Source organism: Syngnathus acus, chromosome 17, assembly GCF_901709675.1.
Source record: "Syngnathus acus chromosome 17, fSynAcu1.2, whole genome shotgun sequence".
Lineage (NCBI taxonomy): Eukaryota > Metazoa > Chordata > Actinopteri > Syngnathiformes > Syngnathidae > Syngnathus > Syngnathus acus.
This window is the reverse complement of record NC_051102.1, coordinates 7,297,390-7,313,995: the sequence shown is the minus strand read 5'-3', so window position 1 is coordinate 7,313,995 and position 16,606 is coordinate 7,297,390. Positions and strand designations below refer to the sequence as shown.

At 52.3% G+C, this 16,606-nt stretch overlaps 3 protein-coding genes across 5 annotated transcripts; 2 read left to right on the top strand and 1 right to left on the bottom strand.

Moving 5' to 3' along the window:
- Window positions 1-193: 193 nt before the first annotated feature.
- Window positions 194-12,098, top strand: vcpip1 (valosin containing protein (p97)/p47 complex interacting protein 1). 2 transcript variants are annotated; one of them, XR_005100832.1, is made up of 5 exons: window positions 194-3,479; window positions 3,678-3,767; window positions 4,005-5,028; window positions 5,396-5,399; window positions 12,087-12,098. XR_005100832.1 is itself a non-coding variant. In XM_037275925.1 (3 exons), exons 1-3 carry the CDS (start codon window positions 899-901, stop codon window positions 4,595-4,597), a joined length of 3,264 nt encoding a protein of 1,087 aa, XP_037131820.1. In that variant the 5' UTR covers window positions 194-898; the 3' UTR covers window positions 4,598-5,307. The 2 variants fall into 2 exon arrangements, 1 of the variants encoding a protein (XP_037131820.1); XM_037275925.1 differs by lacking the exons at window positions 5,396-5,399; window positions 12,087-12,098 and having other exon boundaries at window positions 4,005-5,307.
- Window positions 5,491-14,519, top strand: dusp28 (dual specificity phosphatase 28). The gene is made up of 4 exons (XM_037275928.1): window positions 5,491-5,520; window positions 11,752-12,113; window positions 12,218-12,417; window positions 13,599-14,519. The coding sequence occupies exons 2-3, from the start codon at window positions 11,772-11,774 to the stop codon at window positions 12,395-12,397; spliced, it is 522 nt and encodes a 173-aa protein (XP_037131823.1). The 5' UTR covers window positions 5,491-5,520; window positions 11,752-11,771; the 3' UTR covers window positions 12,398-12,417; window positions 13,599-14,519.
- Window positions 12,707-15,948, bottom strand: proca (protein C (inactivator of coagulation factors Va and VIIIa), a). 2 transcript variants are annotated; one of them, XM_037275927.1, is made up of 9 exons: window positions 15,691-15,948; window positions 15,205-15,280; window positions 14,957-15,114; window positions 14,787-14,811; window positions 14,588-14,698; window positions 14,136-14,267; window positions 13,944-14,062; window positions 13,683-13,800; window positions 12,707-13,318 (listed from the first exon to the last, which is right to left on the bottom strand). In XM_037275927.1, exons 2-9 carry the CDS (start codon window positions 15,266-15,268, stop codon window positions 12,741-12,743), a joined length of 1,305 nt encoding a protein of 434 aa, XP_037131822.1. In that variant the 5' UTR covers window positions 15,269-15,280; window positions 15,691-15,948; the 3' UTR covers window positions 12,707-12,740. The 2 variants fall into 2 exon arrangements, with proteins under 2 accessions (XP_037131822.1, XP_037131821.1); XM_037275926.1 differs by having other exon boundaries at window positions 14,136-14,276; window positions 15,691-15,941.
- Window positions 15,949-16,606: the final 658 nt, after the last annotated feature.

Genomic DNA, 16,606 nt, shown 5'->3' with positions numbered 1-16,606 from the left:
CTTGTGGACCAAAACGTTACGCATGTTCACGCGACTGTATTCCGGTCAAATAGCTTTCATTAAAATACTACTAATATTCGCTACATAAATACACACAGAGGAATTTTCATGGATAATTAAAACAAAATGTTTTTTTTTATTTTGACACGTAACAACAAAGACGCGTGACGACGTAATATGACGTCACGGCAGTGGCTGCGTGTGCGCGCTCGTTGCGGTTCCCTAAAACGAGAAAGACGGTTGACGGCCACTTCGTGTCCCGCGAGCACCAATATAGAACAAAACCGAAACGTCTCGCTCGAGCTAGGTTAGGCTCCTCGAGCTAGCAGTGTTAGCTTCTTAGCTCGCGCTAGGCAAAGCTGCCAGGAGCAGCGTTGGACGACTAAATGTGCTGAATGCGCACTTTTGTGGGCCACGACGGATAAATGACGGCGACATTGGACCGCCAAGGACATTACAGCCGAACATTGATGGATTGTGTGCCAACAAATTTCACTTCCTGATTGAACACAACGCCGTCACGCCGCGTTGCATTGTGGTCACTGTAGGCGGACTCGCGATCACGTCGTTCGTGTCAAAGAAGTCAACCTCGGCTACTCGTTTTTGTTTGTCTGCTCGTTTGTGGGCGGCACCCCTCTTAGCTTTCCTCTCTTTTTCTGAGCGTGCACAACACGAGTACGCCGCGACGGCTCGTCCGCATGTTGACGACGTCGTCTTGGAGTACAACTCCAACTCCCACCATGCCCCAGCGTGACGTCACTAATTTCGCAAGGCGAGCGGCTGGCTAGAGAGACCCGCCCGCTTCCGTGTTGTTCTTCTCGGCCAGCAGCACTTTGGACGGCTCCGCGCCGCCATGAGCGAGTTTTTGTGAAGCTCGGACTTGACTCGTCCCAACGACATGTCTCTGCCGCGCGGCTCCAAGAAGAAGGACAAGCGTATCCTGTCGGCCACCTGCCCGGACCCTAAGTGCCAGGCGAGCCTGTTCTTCCCCGTTCAGGGCTCCGCTAGCATCGAGTGCACCGAGTGCGGCCAACGGCACGAGCAGAAGAACCTGCTTAACGTTCAGGAGGTGAGCGATCCAGATGCAGTGCTCCACAACCTGCTCAGGAACGCCCTTCTGGGCGTGGCGGGCCCCCCCAAGAAAGGCAGCGAGCTGGTCAAGGTGATGGGGCTGTCCAACTACCACTGCAAGCTGCTCTCGCCGCTGCTGACTCGCTACGGCATGGACAAACAGAGCGGCAAAGCCAAGCCGCTGAGGGACATGAACCAGGGCGAGAGCTTTGATTGCTCACTGCTGGGCAACCGGGCCTTCCTCATCGAGCCGGAGCACGTGTCCACGGCGGGCTATGGCAAGGACCGCTCGGGAAGCCTGCTCTACCTCCACGACACGCTGGAGGAGATCAAGCAGGCCAACGGCAACCGCGAGTGTCTCATCCCTGTCCACGTGGACGGGGACGGCCACTGCCTGGTCCATGCCGTGTCGCGGGCGCTGGTGGGCCGCGAACTCTTCTGGCACGCCCTGCGGGAGAACCTGAAGCAGAACTTTGAGCAGAATCTGGACCGCTACAAGGCCCTCTTCCAGGACTTTATTGACGCCGCCGAGTGGGAGGACATCATCAACGAGTGCGACCCGCTCTTCGTCCCGCCTGAAGGCGTACCGCTGGGCCTGCGCAACATCCATATCTTTGGCCTGGCCAACGTCCTGCACCGGCCCATCGTCCTGCTGGACTCGCTGAGCGGCATGAGGAGCTCCGGTGACTACTCGGCCACCTTCCTGCCGGGCCTGGTAGCCGAGGAGCTCTGCCGCGCCAAAGACGGCGAGCTCAACAAGCCCATCTGCATCGCCTGGAGCAGCTCCGGGCGCAACCACTACATCCCGCTGGTGGGCGTCAAGAATGAGGCGCTGCCCCGGCTGCCCGCCCACCTGCTGCCCAAGGCCTGGGGGGTCCCGCAGCAGCTCATCTGGAAGTACATCAAGCCGGAGGCGGACGGCGGCTGCGTGGTCGGCGGTGACCGCAGCCTGCAGGACAAGTACGTCATGCGGCTGGTGGGTGCCATGGAGGAAGTCTTCATGGAGAAGCACGGCGTCCACCCAGTGCTGGTGGCCGACATGCACCAGTGGGTGTACCGCCGCACGGGCGTGGTGGGCGTCCAGCCCGAGGAGGTGACCGAGGCGGCCAAAAAGTCAGTGGCCGAGAACCGCCTGCACCGCTGCCTGCTCTGCGGCGCCCTCTCGGAGCTCCGCGTGCCGCCCGACTGGCTGTTGCCGGGCGGAAAGCTTCACAACCTAGCCAAGTCCACGCACGGCCAGCTGCGCCCCGACAAGAACTACAGTTTCCCCCTCAACAGCCTGGTGTGCTCCTACGACCCGCAGAGTGACGTCCTGCTGCCCGACTACAAGCTCAGCTCGCTGGACACCTGTAACTGGTGCCGCGGCGCCTCGGTGCGTCCTGTGCGGGCCGACGGCCTCGTGGTCTACGCCGACGGCGACCGGACCGACACGCCCTCGCAGGGCGGCAAGTGCGGTTGTGGCTTCAAGCACTTCTGGGAGGGCAAGGAGTACGACAACCTCCCGGAGGCCTTCCTCATCACGCTGGAATGGGCCGGCCGGGCATTCCGGGAGACGGTGCACTGGTTCCAGTACGAGGGCGACCCGGCGCTCAACAGCAATGTGTACGACGTGGCCATCAAGCTGGTCACCAAGCACTTCCCGGGCGAGTTCGGCAGCGAGGTCCTGGTGCAGAAGGTGGTGGATACTATCCTGCGCCACACCGCCAAGAGGAACCCAGAGGAGTACAACCCAGTGGCAGTGGACGGCGCCCATGCCCGCCGCCTGGCTGACTCAGAGGAGGCCACGCTGCCTCCGCAGGACCCGCCCAGCAAGATCATCCTGACGGGGCCCAAGGCCAAGACGCTCCACAAGGAGGAGCTGATCATGAGCCGGGCCGAGCGTGACCTTCAACAGAGCATCGGCAAGCGGGCCCCCCTCTCGCAGCGGCGTAGCCAGCGCGACAAGCCGGGAGAGCCCAAGGAGCGCTCCCCGGGGACCCCCGCGCTCTCCTCGGCGCCGGCCACCCCCACCAAATCCCCGGCGGCGCCACCCGGTGGGGAGAAGAAGATACGCGTGAGCGCTAGCGATGGCCGGACCGCCACCCTGACCCTGGGACCCCGCGCTTCCTACTCTGATCTCTGCAATAGCATCGGCCAGCACTTCGGGGTGGCGCCCACCCGCCTCTGCATCCGCCACGGCTTCCCCCCACGGGAGCTCCCGCCGCCGGCTACCGGCCACGAGCAGGAGCCGGTGGCGCTGCGGCATGGCGACCGGGTCACCCTGGAGATCCTGAAGGGCGCCGATGAGGAGGAGGAGGCCCCAGCTGAAAGCCGGGACGCCGTGGCTTTGGCCAGGTCGAGCGAGCGTGACCTCCAGGAAGCCATCGACCTCGAGATGTCCTCACTGTGTCTGCTGGCCACCTTGATGGGTAAGCATGCCGCCCGCATTTCAAAGTAAGACTCATTCAGCGGCGTGTGACGGTAACAAACGTCAAACCTCAAACGAGCTTTGGGAGCAAATGTTGGTTCCCGAGCGACCGGAACGAATGGCCGCTGTCGATGGACGGCCCGCCGCTTGCGCTTCCTGTTAGCGTGTGCTAAGCTAAGCGTGTGTGATGTCGCTGCAGGCGAGGAGGATGTGTGGTCGTACGCTAAGAAGCTGCCGCATTTGTTCCGGCGGGGCGGCGTCTTCTACAACATCGTCAAGAAGGACACGGGTACGTAAAAGCGCCTCGGGGCCCGCTCGTGAACGACAACGTCGCACAATGCTCCTCTTCTCAGATTGCTTTTGCCGGCTCACTCTCCACCGTTGCTGTGACCTTTCCTGCTGCTTTGGCATTTAGTTCTCTATCACATCCACTTATTTGTTGATATCAGATAAGGCCGTCACGTGGACTAGCCAGAGTCAAAGCCTTGGTTTGGCTCCAGCGTGACCCGTGCGTGGGTGTTTTTAGGACTGATGAACGGGAAGCACTGCACGCTGCCCCACCTGACGGGGCGCACCTTTGTGTACAACGCGGCAGAGGCCCGCGTGGAGCTGTGCGCTGACCCCGCCGGCCACTTTGAGGTGTGCGGCGACGTGGAGGAGCGCGTTAAGGAGGCGCAGGCCCGGCTGCGCTCGGACGCCGCCGGCGGAGAGGCCAGCCCGTCGCGCGGCGCCCTGCGGCCCGGTGGCGGCGCTGTTCGCAAGAAGGAGCGGCTACATGCCGTCCAGGCCTTCCAAGGAAAGGGCCACTCGCTGGGCAGCCGCAGCGCCTCCCCGCCGCAGCCAGAGCACCTGCCCATCACGCGCCAGCACAGCGATGGCACTGACCTCGGCCGCGAGCCAGTGCGCGTGGCGCCAGGCTTCGTGACGGTGAAGGACGGCCATGGTCCAGACCCCGTCCTCATGGAGCAGCAGCGCCGCAAACTTCAGGAAATGGTCTCCTCTATCCAGGCCTCGGTGGCGCGCTGTCCGCGGCCCCCGGCCGGTGGCGGGCCGACGCAGGACGAGGACCAGATGGAGAGCCACGACAGCGAGCGGGCCGAACCCATGGACCACTCCTGATTTCGGCCCTTCCGCGGCGAGCCGCCGGCCGGGGCCATAAAGCGCTGCTCCGCTGACTGCGCCGCCCACCGAGTCGGCTTTGTGCGCGCGACTTACTAAGCTGCGTTGACGTATCATTCGAATGGCGTGCTTTGATTGTCACCAGATTTGCAAAAAGCACGAGCGATGTCGAGAAAGACATAAGTAGACGCGTGTGACGTGAGAAGCTGCGCCCGCAAGATTCACATGACAGAAAGTTGCACAGCCCAAACGCAAAGTCGTGCTCATGGGTGGCAGGCACGCCACTTGCTGGAGAGCAAGGTGAGGGAACTGCTTTGATCGCCATTTGTCATTCTTGTTTTTGCTGCATGACAACAGCCGATGACGAGGCGGCGGGGGCGGAGCTCGCTGACTGTGTGATTCTGCTTTTCTAAGACAACTTTGCCTTTTTGGTGATGAGATGGAGCTTAACGTTCAATCAAGCGCGCTTGCGCCACCCGCTGGCCGACACGCAAAGGCTCTGCTTTCACTGCCGTGTGAGGGCCGCACCGCAGCGTGTTGTCCACTTTATTTTGCGCTGTGTTGAGAATGCGCAATTGGTGAGACGAGCGTGCCTTGCAGTTGGAGCTTTTCTCTGGCTTGGATGAGCGAAGCGACAACTGCAATGTCAACGTCATCCTTTTGCTGTTTGCACGTAGGATGAATCGACAATAAAAAAAATTTGATTGCCATTCGTCTTGGTTGCTTCTTTCGGCTCCAATTGCACACAAGACAGGCAAGTGTACCCCACACCATCAGCGACTCCCTCTTAAGTGCGAGTTGTGTTTGTTTGGGGTCGTCCTGTGTGCTAACGCACTTTAGGACCCAGAGGCCGGCCAGACGTGCGTGCAACAAATATGAGCCTGCCAACGCCATGCACTTTTAGAAGACGTCGAGGAGGCAACGTGAGTGTCGACTTTTACGACCGACTCTAACATTTTCATTTCATGTTCGTTTTGTTGCCTGCAACAAGTCTATGGCAGTAGATTGGGGTCAGAAGTTGTAGTTGAAAAACAAAACTCGTACTTGAAAAAAACTTGAATCTGAAAATGAACGTGCTGAGCTTAAAACACTTTGTAACCCTAACCTTGATTTAAAACCCTAGTCGGAAACCCTAACCCTAGCTTGAAACCCTAATTAGCAATGGCAAAACTCCTTGGAAACCCTGGTCGGAGACCCTAACCCTAGTTTTGAAAGCCTAGTTAGAAACCCTAATCTTAGAAACCCTAAAAGTAGTTTGAAACCCTCGTTGGAAACCCTAACCTTAGCTTTAAAAACTAGTTTGTAACCCTAAGCTTGGTTTAAAACCCTAGTCGGAAACCCTACCCCTTGTTTGAAACTTTAATTAGCGATGGCAAAACTCCTTGGAAACCCTGGTCGGAAACCCTAACCCTAGTTTTGAAAGCCTAGTTAGAAACCCTAATCTTAGAAACCCTAAAAGTAGTTTGAAACCCTCGTTGGAAACCCTAACCTTAGCTTTAAAAACTAGTTTGTAACCCTAAGCTTGGTTTAAAACCCTAGTCGGAAACCCTACCCCTTGTTTGAAACTTTAATTAGCGATGGCAAAACTCCTTGGAAACCCTGGTCGGAAACCCTAACCCTAGTTTTGAAAGCCTAGTTAGAAACCCCAACCCTAATCCTAACCCTAACCCTAACTTTGGAAACCCTAGTCGAAAACCCTAACCCTAGTTTTGAAAGCCTAGTTAGAAACCCCAATCTTAGAAACCCTAAAAGTAGTTTGAAACCCTCGTTGGAAACCCTAACCCTAGCTTTAAAACCTAGTTTGAAACCCTAACCTTGGTTTAAAACCCTAGTCGGAAACCCTGAGCCTAGTTTGAAACCGTAATTAGCGATGGCAAAACTCCTTGGAAACCCTAGTCGGAAACCCTAACCCTAGTTTTGAAAGCCTAGTTACAAACCCTAACCCTAACTCTAGTTTTGAAAGCCTAGTTAGTAACCCTAACCCTAACCTTAACTCTAACTCTAACCCTAACCCTAACCCTAACCCTAACCCTAACCCTAACTCTAACCCTAACTCTAAGTCTAACCCTAACCCTAACCCTAACCCTAGTTTTGAAAGCCTAGTTAGAAACCCTAACCCCAACCCTAATCCTAACCCTAATTTTGGAAACCCTAGTCGAAAACCCTAACCCTAGTTTTGAAAGCCTAGTTAGAAACCCTAATCTTAGAAACCCTAAAAGTAGTTTGAAAGCCTCGTTGGAAACCTTAAGCCTAGCTTTAAAACCTAGTTTGCAACCGTAACCTTGGTTTAAAACCCTAGTCGGAAACCCTAACCCTAGTTTGAAACCCTAATTAGCAATGGCAAAACTCCTTGGAAACCCTGGTCGGAGACCCTAACCCTAGTTTTGAAAGCCTAGTTAGAAACCCTAATCTTAGAAACCCTAAAAGTAGTTTGAAACCCTCGTTGGAAACCCTAACCTTAGCTTTAAAAACTAGTTTGTAACCCTAAGCTTGGTTTAAAACCCTAGTCGGAAACCCTACCCCTTGTTTGAAACTTTAATTAGCGATGGCAAAACTCCTTGGAAACCCTGGTCGGAAACCCTAACCCTAGTTTTGAAAGCCTAGTTAGAAACCCTAATCTTAGAAACCCTAAAAGTAGTTTGAAACCCTCGTTGGAAACCCTAACCTTAGCTTTAAAACCTAGTTTGTAACCCTAAGCTTGGTTTAAAACCCTAGTCGGAAACCCTACCCCTTGTTTGAAACTTTAATTAGCGATGGCAAAACTCCTTGGAAACCCTGGTCGGAAACCCTAACCCTAGTTTTGAAAGCCTAGTTAGAAACCCCAACCCTAATCCTAACCCTAACCCTAACTTTGGAAACCCTAGTCGAAAACCCTAACCCTAGTTTTGAAAGCCTAGTTAGAAACCCCAATCTTAGAAACCCTAAAAGTAGTTTGAAACCCTCGTTGGAAACCCTAACCCTAGCTTTAAAACCTAGTTTGAAACCCTAACCTTGGTTTAAAACCCTAGTCGGAAACCCTGAGCCTAGTTTGAAACCGTAATTAGCGATGGCAAAACTCCTTGGAAACCCTAGTCGGAAACCCTAACCCTAGTTTTGAAAGCCTAGTTACAAACCCTAACCCTAACTCTAGTTTTGAAAGCCTAGTTAGTAACCCTAACCCTAACCTTAACTCTAACCCTAACCCTAACCCTAACCCTAACCCTAACCCTAACTCTAACTCTAACCCTAACTCTAAGTCTAACCCTAACCCTAACCCTAGTTTTGAAAGCCTAGTTAGAAACCCTAACCCCAACCCTAATCCTAACCCTAATTTTGGAAACCCTAGTCGAAAACCCTAACCCTAGTTTTGAAAGCCTAGTTAGAAACCCTAATCTTAGAAACCCTAAAAGTAGTTTGAAAGCCTCGTTGGAAACCTTAAGCCTAGCTTTAAAACCTAGTTTGCAACCGTAACCTTGGTTTAAAACCCTAGTCGGAAACCCTAACCCTAGTTTGAAACCCTAATTAGCAATGGCAAAACTCCTTGGAAACCCTGGTCGGAGACCCTAACCCTAGTTTTGAAAGCCTAGTTAGAAACCCTAATCTTAGAAACCCTAAAAGTAGTTTGAAACCCTCGTTGGAAACCCTAACCTTAGCTTTAAAAACTAGTTTGTAACCCTAAGCTTGGTTTAAAACCCTAGTCGGAAACCCTACCCCTTGTTTGAAACTTTAATTAGCGATGGCAAAACTCCTTGGAAACCCTGGTCGGAAACCCTAACCCTAGTTTTGAAAGCCTAGTTAGAAACCCTAATCTTAGAAACCCTAAAAGTAGTTTGAAACCCTCGTTGGAAACCCTAACCTTAGCTTTAAAAACTAGTTTGTAACCCTAAGCTTGGTTTAAAACCCTAGTCGGAAACCCTACCCCTTGTTTGAAACTTTAATTAGCGATGGCAAAACTCCTTGGAAACCCTGGTCGGAAACCCTAACCCTAGTTTTGAAAGCCTAGTTAGAAACCCCAACCCTAATCCTAACCCTAACCCTAACTTTGGAAACCCTAGTCGAAAACCCTAACCCTAGTTTTGAAAGCCTAGTTAGAAACCCCAATCTTAGAAACCCTAAAAGTAGTTTGAAACCCTCGTTGGAAACCCTAACCCTAGCTTTAAAACCTAGTTTGAAACCCTAACCTTGGTTTAAAACCCTAGTCGGAAACCCTGAGCCTAGTTTGAAACCGTAATTAGCGATGGCAAAACTCCTTGGAAACCCTAGTCGGAAACCCTAACCCTAGTTTTGAAAGCCTAGTTACAAACCCTAACCCTAACTCTAGTTTTGAAAGCCTAGTTAGTAACCCTAACCCTAACCTTAACTCTAACCCTAACCCTAAGCCTAACCCTAACCCTAACCCTAACCCTAACTCTAACTCTAACCCTAACTCTAAGTCTAACCCTAACCCTAACCCTAGTTTTGAAAGCCTAGTTAGAAACCCTAACCCCAACCCTAATCCTAACCCTAATTTTGGAAACCCTAGTCGAAAACCCTAACCCTAGTTTTGAAAGCCTAGTTAGAAACCCTAATCTTAGAAACCCTAAAAGTAGTTTGAAAGCCTCGTTGGAAACCTTAAGCCTAGCTTTAAAACCTAGTTTGCAACCGTAACCTTGGTTTAAAAACCCTAGTCGGAAACCCTAACCCTAGTTTGAAACCCTAATTAGCAATGGCAAAACTCCTTGGAAACCCTGGTCGGAGACCCTAACCCTAGTTTTGAAAGCCTAGTTAGAAACCCTAATCTTAGAAACCCTAAAAGTAGTTTGAAACCCTCGTTGGAAACCCTAACCTTAGCTTTAAAATCTAGTTTGTAACCCTAAGCTTGGTTTAAAACCCTAGTCGGAAACCCTACCCCTTGTTTGAAACTTTAATTAGCGATGGCAAAACTCCTTGGAAACCCTGGTCGGAAACCCTAACCCTAGTTTTGAAAGCCTAGTTAGAAACCCTAATCTTAGAAACCCTAAAAGTAGTTTGAAACCCTCGTTGGAAACCCTAACCTTAGCTTTAAAAACTAGTTTGTAACCCTAAGCTTGGTTTAAAACCCTAGTCGGAAACCCTACCCCTTGTTTGAAACTTTAATTAGCGATGGCAAAACTCCTTGGAAACCCTGGTCGGAAACCCTAACCCTAGTTTTGAAAGCCTAGTTAGAAACCCCAACCCTAACCCTAACCCTAACCCTAACTTTGGAAACCCTAGTCGAAAACCCTAACCCTAGTTTTGAAAGCCTAGTTAGAAACCCCAATCTTAGAAACCCTAAAAGTAGTTTGAAACCCTCGTTGGAAACCCTAACCCTAGCTTTAAAACCTAGTTTGAAACCCTAACCTTGGTTTAAAACCCTAGTCGGAAACCCTGAGCCTAGTTTGAAACCGTAATTAGCGATGGCAAAACTCCTTGGAAACCCTAGTCGGAAACCCTAACCCTAGTTTTGAAAGCCTAGTTACAAACCCTAACCCTAACTCTAGTTTTGAAAGCCTAGTTAGTAACCCTAACCCTAACCTTAACTCTAACCCTAACCCTAACCCTAACCCTAACCCTAACCCTAACTCTAACTCTAACCCTAACTCTAAGTCTAACCCTAACCCTAACCCTAGTTTTGAAAGCCTAGTTAGAAACCCTAACCCCAACCCTAATCCTAACCCTAATTTTGGAAACCCTAGTCGAAAACCCTAACCCTAGTTTTGAAAGCCTAGTTAGAAACCCTAATCTTAGAAACCCTAAAAGTAGTTTGAAAGCCTCGTTGGAAACCTTAAGCCTAGCTTTAAAACCTAGTTTGCAACCGTAACCTTGGTTTAAAACCCTAGTCGGAAACCCTAACCCTAGTTTGAAACCCTAATTAGCAATGGCAAAACTCCTTGGAAACCCTGGTCGGAGACCCTAACCCTAGTTTTGAAAGCCTAGTTAGAAACCCTAATCTTAGAAACCCTAAAAGTAGTTTGAAACCCTCGTTGGAAACCCTAACCTTAGCTTTAAAAACTAGTTTGTAACCCTAAGCTTGGTTTAAAACCCTAGTCGGAAACCCTACCCCTTGTTTGAAACTTTAATTAGCGATGGCAAAACTCCTTGGAAACCCTGGTCGGAAACCCTAACCCTAGTTTTGAAAGCCTAGTTAGAAACCCTAATCTTAGAAACCCTAAAAGTAGTTTGAAACCCTCGTTGGAAACCCTAACCTTAGCTTTAAAAACTAGTTTGTAACCCTAAGCTTGGTTTAAAACCCTAGTCGGAAACCCTACCCCTTGTTTGAAACTTTAATTAGCGATGGCAAAACTCCTTGGAAACCCTGGTCGGAAACCCTAACCCTAGTTTTGAAAGCCTAGTTAGAAACCCCAACCCTAATCCTAACCCTAACCCTAACTTTGGAAACCCTAGTCGAAAACCCTAACCCTAGTTTTGAAAGCCTAGTTAGAAACCCCAATCTTAGAAACCCTAAAAGTAGTTTGAAACCCTCGTTGGAAACCCTAACCCTAGCTTTAAAACCTAGTTTGAAACCCTAACCTTGGTTTAAAACCCTAGTCGGAAACCCTGAGCCTAGTTTGAAACCGTAATTAGCGATGGCAAAACTCCTTGGAAACCCTAGTCGGAAACCCTAACCCTAGTTTTGAAAGCCTAGTTACAAACCCTAACCCTAACTCTAGTTTTGAAAGCCTAGTTAGTAACCCTAACCCTAACCCTAACCTTAACTCTAACCCTAACCCTAACCCTAACCCTAACTCTAACTCTAACCCTAACTCTAAGTCTAACCCTAACCCTAACCCTAGTTTTGAAAGCCTAGTTAGAAACCCTAACCCCAACCCTAATCCTAACCCTAATTTTGGAAACCCTAGTCGAAAACCCTAACCCTAGTTTTGAAAGCCTAGTTAGAAACCCTAATCTTAGAAACCCTAAAAGTAGTTTGAAAGCCTCGTTGGAAACCTTAAGCCTAGCTTTAAAACCTAGTTTGCAACCGTAACCTTGGTTTAAAACCCTAGTCGGAAACCCTAACCCTAGTTTGAAACCCTAATTAGCAATGGCAAAACTCCTTGGAAACCCTGGTCGGAAAAACCCTAACCCTAGTTTTGAAAGCCTAGTTAGAAACCCTATTCTTAGAAACCCTAAAAGTAGTTTGAAACTAGGGGTGTAACGATTCATCGATACACATCGAGGAGGAGGAGGGACGAAGACCATGCAGCCTGTCTGCCAGGTGACCAACTCGCTCGCTATCAGCAACGCTCGCTCGGCCTGCAGTCCCGAGCTGCTCCAGCGGGGGGCAGTGACGCTCTGCATCAACGTGACTCGGCGACAACCTTTTCCTGACACCATTACCGTCACACGAGTCCCGGTGAGTGACCGCCCAGACGACGACCTCTACAGCCACTTTGACGCCTGCGCCGACGCCATCCACGCCGAAGCTAAAAATGGCGGCCGGTGCCTGGTCTACTGCAAGAACGGGCGAAGCCGCTCGGCCACCATCTGCGCCGCATACCTCATGAAGCACCAGCGGATGGCGCTGGCGGACGCACTCAAGGTGACGCGGGGGCGCGGCTCCTTCTCTTTTCGAAACTCAAGTCTGTCATAACGAGATGCATGAAAGAGTCCCAGTCAGTAAAGATGGTCGTTTGCCGTCGACAGAAGGTGAAGGCCGCCCGGCCCGTGATCGCTCCCAATCCCGGCTTCTTGGCTCAGCTGCAGCGATACGAGGACGAGTTGAGGAGGAGGCGAGGCTCTCACCCGTCCCACGCAAGCTCAGGGGATTTGGAGTCGGACACGGACAGCTTCTACTCAAGAGCAGTTTCTCAGGAAGCTGAATAAAAAAAAGTTCAAGAATGAAGGTAACTTTACTCCTTGCCTTTGATGGCGTCTTTGTCAAAAGGCTGCTTGTGTCCGCGGGGGGTCGCTGTAGTTGTCATTTCCTCCTCTTGCAGTTGTCAATCATCAGTGGGCGCAGGAAAAATAATAAGTGATAAGTGGGGGAAAGAAATTAGCCCTGCCCGACCCACTTCACGTCAAACTTGGGTGCCTGTCTACTACAACAAGACGCGGTGCAGAAACGTCTCAAGGAGTGTAACAGGAAGTTAAGCAAGAGCGGGCTGCAACTGGGAACCGAATGAAAACACGGCAACGAGTTGAAATGACTTTATTAGGGTGGCGCGCATCAGGGTTGGGGCGGCTGCGAACGTCTGTCCCAGTCCTGGCGCACGCGATCAATCCACTCGTTGTAGTTGGACACCTTGGTGTAGATGCCCAGCCTGTCCCGGCGCCCGCAGCCCTCGCCCCAGGACACCAGGCCCACCAGGAACCAGGTGTCAGCGTGCAGCGTCACCATGGGGCCGCCGCTGTCGCCCTCGCAGGCGTCCATACTCTGACCCAGGACGCCGCCGCACAGCACGTTGTCGGAGATGTTGTGCGACATGTGGGCGGCGCACACCTCGCGGCCGACCAGCGGCACCCGGATGACGTTGAGCGCCGAGCTGAAGCGCTGGCTCTCCTGGCTTTCCTTGCCCCAGCCCGTCACCACCGTCTGGGTACCGTTGCGGTGGAGGACCCTCTCGGCCAGCCCGCGGCCCGGCAGGCACGCCGGCAGGATGTAGTCGGAGAAGGGCGCCGGGCTCTCCAGGCGCAGGAGAGCGATGTCGTTGTCCACCGAGGTGCTGTCGTAGTCGGGGTGCGGGACGTTCTTGCTGACTTTCAGCATCACCTCGGTGCCCTCGTCGCGGAAACGCTCGTAGTCACCTGGCGACAGCAACCGGCGCGTCACTATTGGGTGACTCATTCCTAGGACGGGGTTGGCAAAAAGCGGCGCAGGGACACGGGGCTCCAAACCGGCAGAGTCCCGCTCAAACCGCGCTGTCTGGTCACGCCAGACTTAAAACCACTGATTGGCTGATTTGCATTAAGCGCCGAATCCTTCCAACTCTAGCGGCAGTAAGCTCCCCAGGTTCTGAGTTTGAGGTGGCACGATGAAGTGTACATAGACCAATAGTGACACGGTCATTCTTTTTTTTTCAGGCAGTTTGGAGCAGAAAGACAGGCACGGGCAAAAGTAATGTGCGGACGGACTCCTGCCTAGTTTCCCTCTTTGGGCGCGTCGACTCACCCAGTCGCACTCGGAAGCGCAGGTTGTTTTCCAGACAGTGGGCGGCCGTCAAGACCCAGTTCCGGTCAATCAGCACGCCGCCGCAGTGGAAACGACCCTTGGAATTCTGCAGCAGGACCTGGCGGTAGCCGTGTTCTCATTACCAGCTAAACTCGGTGACAGCGCTGCCTCAAGATGACTTTTGGACTTGTATTTGCTTTGGCTCGCCGGCAACAACTCGACATTGAATGCCGGTGACTGGCACTGCTGGCACTGGCTCACCTGCCAAGGACTCTCGCCCTTCTTGCCCACCTCCCCGCCCACCATCCAGGGCATAAGGCCATCAACGGGCCGGGCGTAGGACGAACGTCCGATCAGCAGCTGCCCGCACGACGACGACCCTGCGCGCAGGTGACGAGACGCTGGTGGGCGGAATCCTCGGCTCTTGCCCGCTTGCCGACACCTATTCCTCACCTTTGGCGACGCATCTCTTGCCGTCGTCTTGCAGCTTGTAGCCGTCCACGCAGCCGCACGTCCGCCTCAGGCCATCCTCACTCTCGGTGCACTCGTGGTCGCAGTTGCCGTTGTTCACGCTGCAGTTGGTGGCTGATAGAGCTGGGATGATAAGCGTCGTCGTCAGGCACGGCCGTTGAGTGGCCCGGCCCCACCCTCGCCCTGCCCCGCCCCGCCGTTTTTTGTCAACACCGTCGGCACGCTTCCTATCGGGCTTGGTTTGTACGCGTTCCCGAGTAGTGCTTGCGGCCCAAATGACGTGCTTTTGGCATCCGCCTCACATTTTTGGATGGCTCAGGGGCAAATAGTTTTGAGGCCTCCCCAAAAGCCAGAGGTCAACTATTTCAAAAGGATAACACATGCACTCCTCATCCTGCTCATGCCACGGAACGGGTTGGGTGCGTTGTACTGACCGTGTTGGCAGTACTTTCCCTCGTATCCTTGGTCACAGGTGCACACGTAATCTTGCAGTATGTCCACGCACCTCCCGTGGACACACCTGTTGGATTCGCACTGGTTGCCGTCTGGAATGCACGCACATAGATGCAGGCACAGTGGGCGTGGCCTCCTTTGTCCCAACGATTTGTGTTCATGGCTGTCCTTGTGTCTCACCTCTGTACACCGTCCAGAACTCCAGCTGCAAAAGTTTAAGGAAAACCCCAAAATGAGATGCATGGTTGAGGTCTTTCAAATGATGACATTGATTTTTTGGGGGATGAAACCAAAGTACTTGGGATCATGTACAGCATCCCAAGCTCGTCACAAGGTTCTCTTTAACTCACCGTGGCCTCTCGAACCTTAAAGATCTCGCGCGCCTCCTCGAAGTCGCATGTCTCCTCCATGCACTCGCGCTCCTTGGACGGCGGCTTGAGTTCCTCCAGGAAAGAGTTGGCACGGCGCGAGCGCAGCAGCATGTGAGCCTCGGGCGGCCTGGAGAAGACTGAGGAAGTGCAGCACAAGCGCAGCATGGCGCTGCTTCAGCCGCCCCGGCCCGCCCGCCTGCTGTAGGCCGCTTTGACCCGGCACTCACCTGATAGGCTGAGCGCCGATGCCGCGGCCAGCATCAGGCACGCGCAGACGGCCTGCCGGCGCATGTCCGTCAAAACCTGCGGCCCATCACACCAGGTGCTCAGACCATGGACTACAAACGTGGCCGACCGGAAGTCGGGCGCCGCCGATCGTCGCAATTTGCCTCCTTTTCATCATTATTGTATTCGACGGAAGAAGCCGGCGAGGCCTCGCATGCAACGGCGGGACAACCGAACAGAAACCCCTTTCCTGCCCAAATCAGCACCACTTTCTTTCGAAAGCGCAACTGTGAACTTCGTGCCCGCGCGACGTCATACAAAAGAATCGGTAAACAACAGCAGCGCTTGGGCTCCGCTTTCAAACCGAATCACGCTCGGATTCACGTTCAAACCGAAGTCAACCACGTGACAAAGTTAAAATCCAAAGCGCTTTCCCACGAGACCTCGATCGAGTGAGAGCAATAAGGGGACGGAGGCGCGCGCCTTACTTGCTGGCGTGTTTTTCGATGACGCTTCGATTTCTGACTCTCGGGATGTCGTGGCGGTCGTGCTGGTGGCTTCTCCGTGTTTGTGTGGTGTCAATGAGTGACAAGCGATGTTTACTGCGAGTCCACAGTCTGCGTCCCCCGCACTGTCAACATGCAAGCACCCTCCCCCCCAATCAAGGGGGTGGACTTGACTCCGTTTTCAGTTTAGTTTTGGCACCATTGTTTACTTTCACAAACCTCATCTTCTCCTTTTCATCTATTTGTCTTCACCTTTTGTACGCCATCCTCCTCCTTTGAAATGACGTGCTGGGGTTGCCACTTGTCCTCATCATCATCACGGTCGTCAAGGTGGGTTCCCTCACGTTCCAAACTCTCTCTTCTTCTTTGGTTTGTTCTCTTCATTAGCCAGCTTTGTTGGAGCAAGGGGGTTCTGCTCGTAAATTACGAGGGCCTCTGCCAGGGGCGGCCAGTGCTCCACAATACAATTATTGCAACAGTGTGTGTGAAATTTTGTGTATAACCAAAAAAAAACGCTGTGATGTGTTCACTTCTTTATATTTATTTTTTATTCTCATATCAAATGTGCCTACCTGGGACGTGCGGTCAGAGGAAGCAAGGAAGGCATAGCCTCCCCTGCCATCATGAAAAGGGGAAAAACAAATTCAGTCGTTTTTATTATAGACATTTTCCTTTTAATTTCAATAATTTTGGATCATCATTATACCGAATGTGTTTGTTTTATAAGGTTAAGAAAAAAAAACGTTATGCCGACATTTATTATTGCACATTCGGTATAATAACACCATCAACTACAATCCAACAAATACAAAATTAAAACATCAATGTTGGCATAACGTGTGTCGGCTCGCATAGCAGCAACGCTGTCTGTCACTCACTGGTGAACTTCGCGAACGAA

Bases quoted from the DNA above. Each gene is read 5' to 3' on its own strand.
- dusp28 (XM_037275928.1), top strand. From the start codon at position 11,772: ATGCAGCCTGTCTGCCAGGTGACCAACTCGCTCGCTATCAGCAACGCT. The intron at 12,114-12,217 runs GTGACGCGGGGG...TGCCGTCGACAG, and splicing joins CGCTGGCGGACGCACTCAAG to AAGGTGAAGGCCGCCCGGCC.
- proca (XM_037275926.1), bottom strand. From the start codon at position 15,268: ATGCGCCGGCAGGCCGTCTGCGCGTGCCTGATGCTGGCCGCGGCATCG. The intron at 15,115-15,204 runs GTGAGTGCCGGG...GCACTTCCTCAG, and splicing joins ATCGGCGCTCAGCCTATCAG to TCTTCTCCAGGCCGCCCGAG. The intron at 14,699-14,786 runs GTGAGACACAAG...CGTGCATTCCAG, and splicing joins GTTCTGGACGGTGTACAGAG to ACGGCAACCAGTGCGAATCC.
- vcpip1 (XM_037275925.1), top strand. From the start codon at position 899: ATGTCTCTGCCGCGCGGCTCCAAGAAGAAGGACAAGCGTATCCTGTCG. The intron at 3,480-3,677 runs GTAAGCATGCCG...ATGTCGCTGCAG, and splicing joins TCTGCTGGCCACCTTGATGG to GCGAGGAGGATGTGTGGTCG. The intron at 3,768-4,004 runs GTACGTAAAAGC...GGGTGTTTTTAG, and splicing joins CATCGTCAAGAAGGACACGG to GACTGATGAACGGGAAGCAC.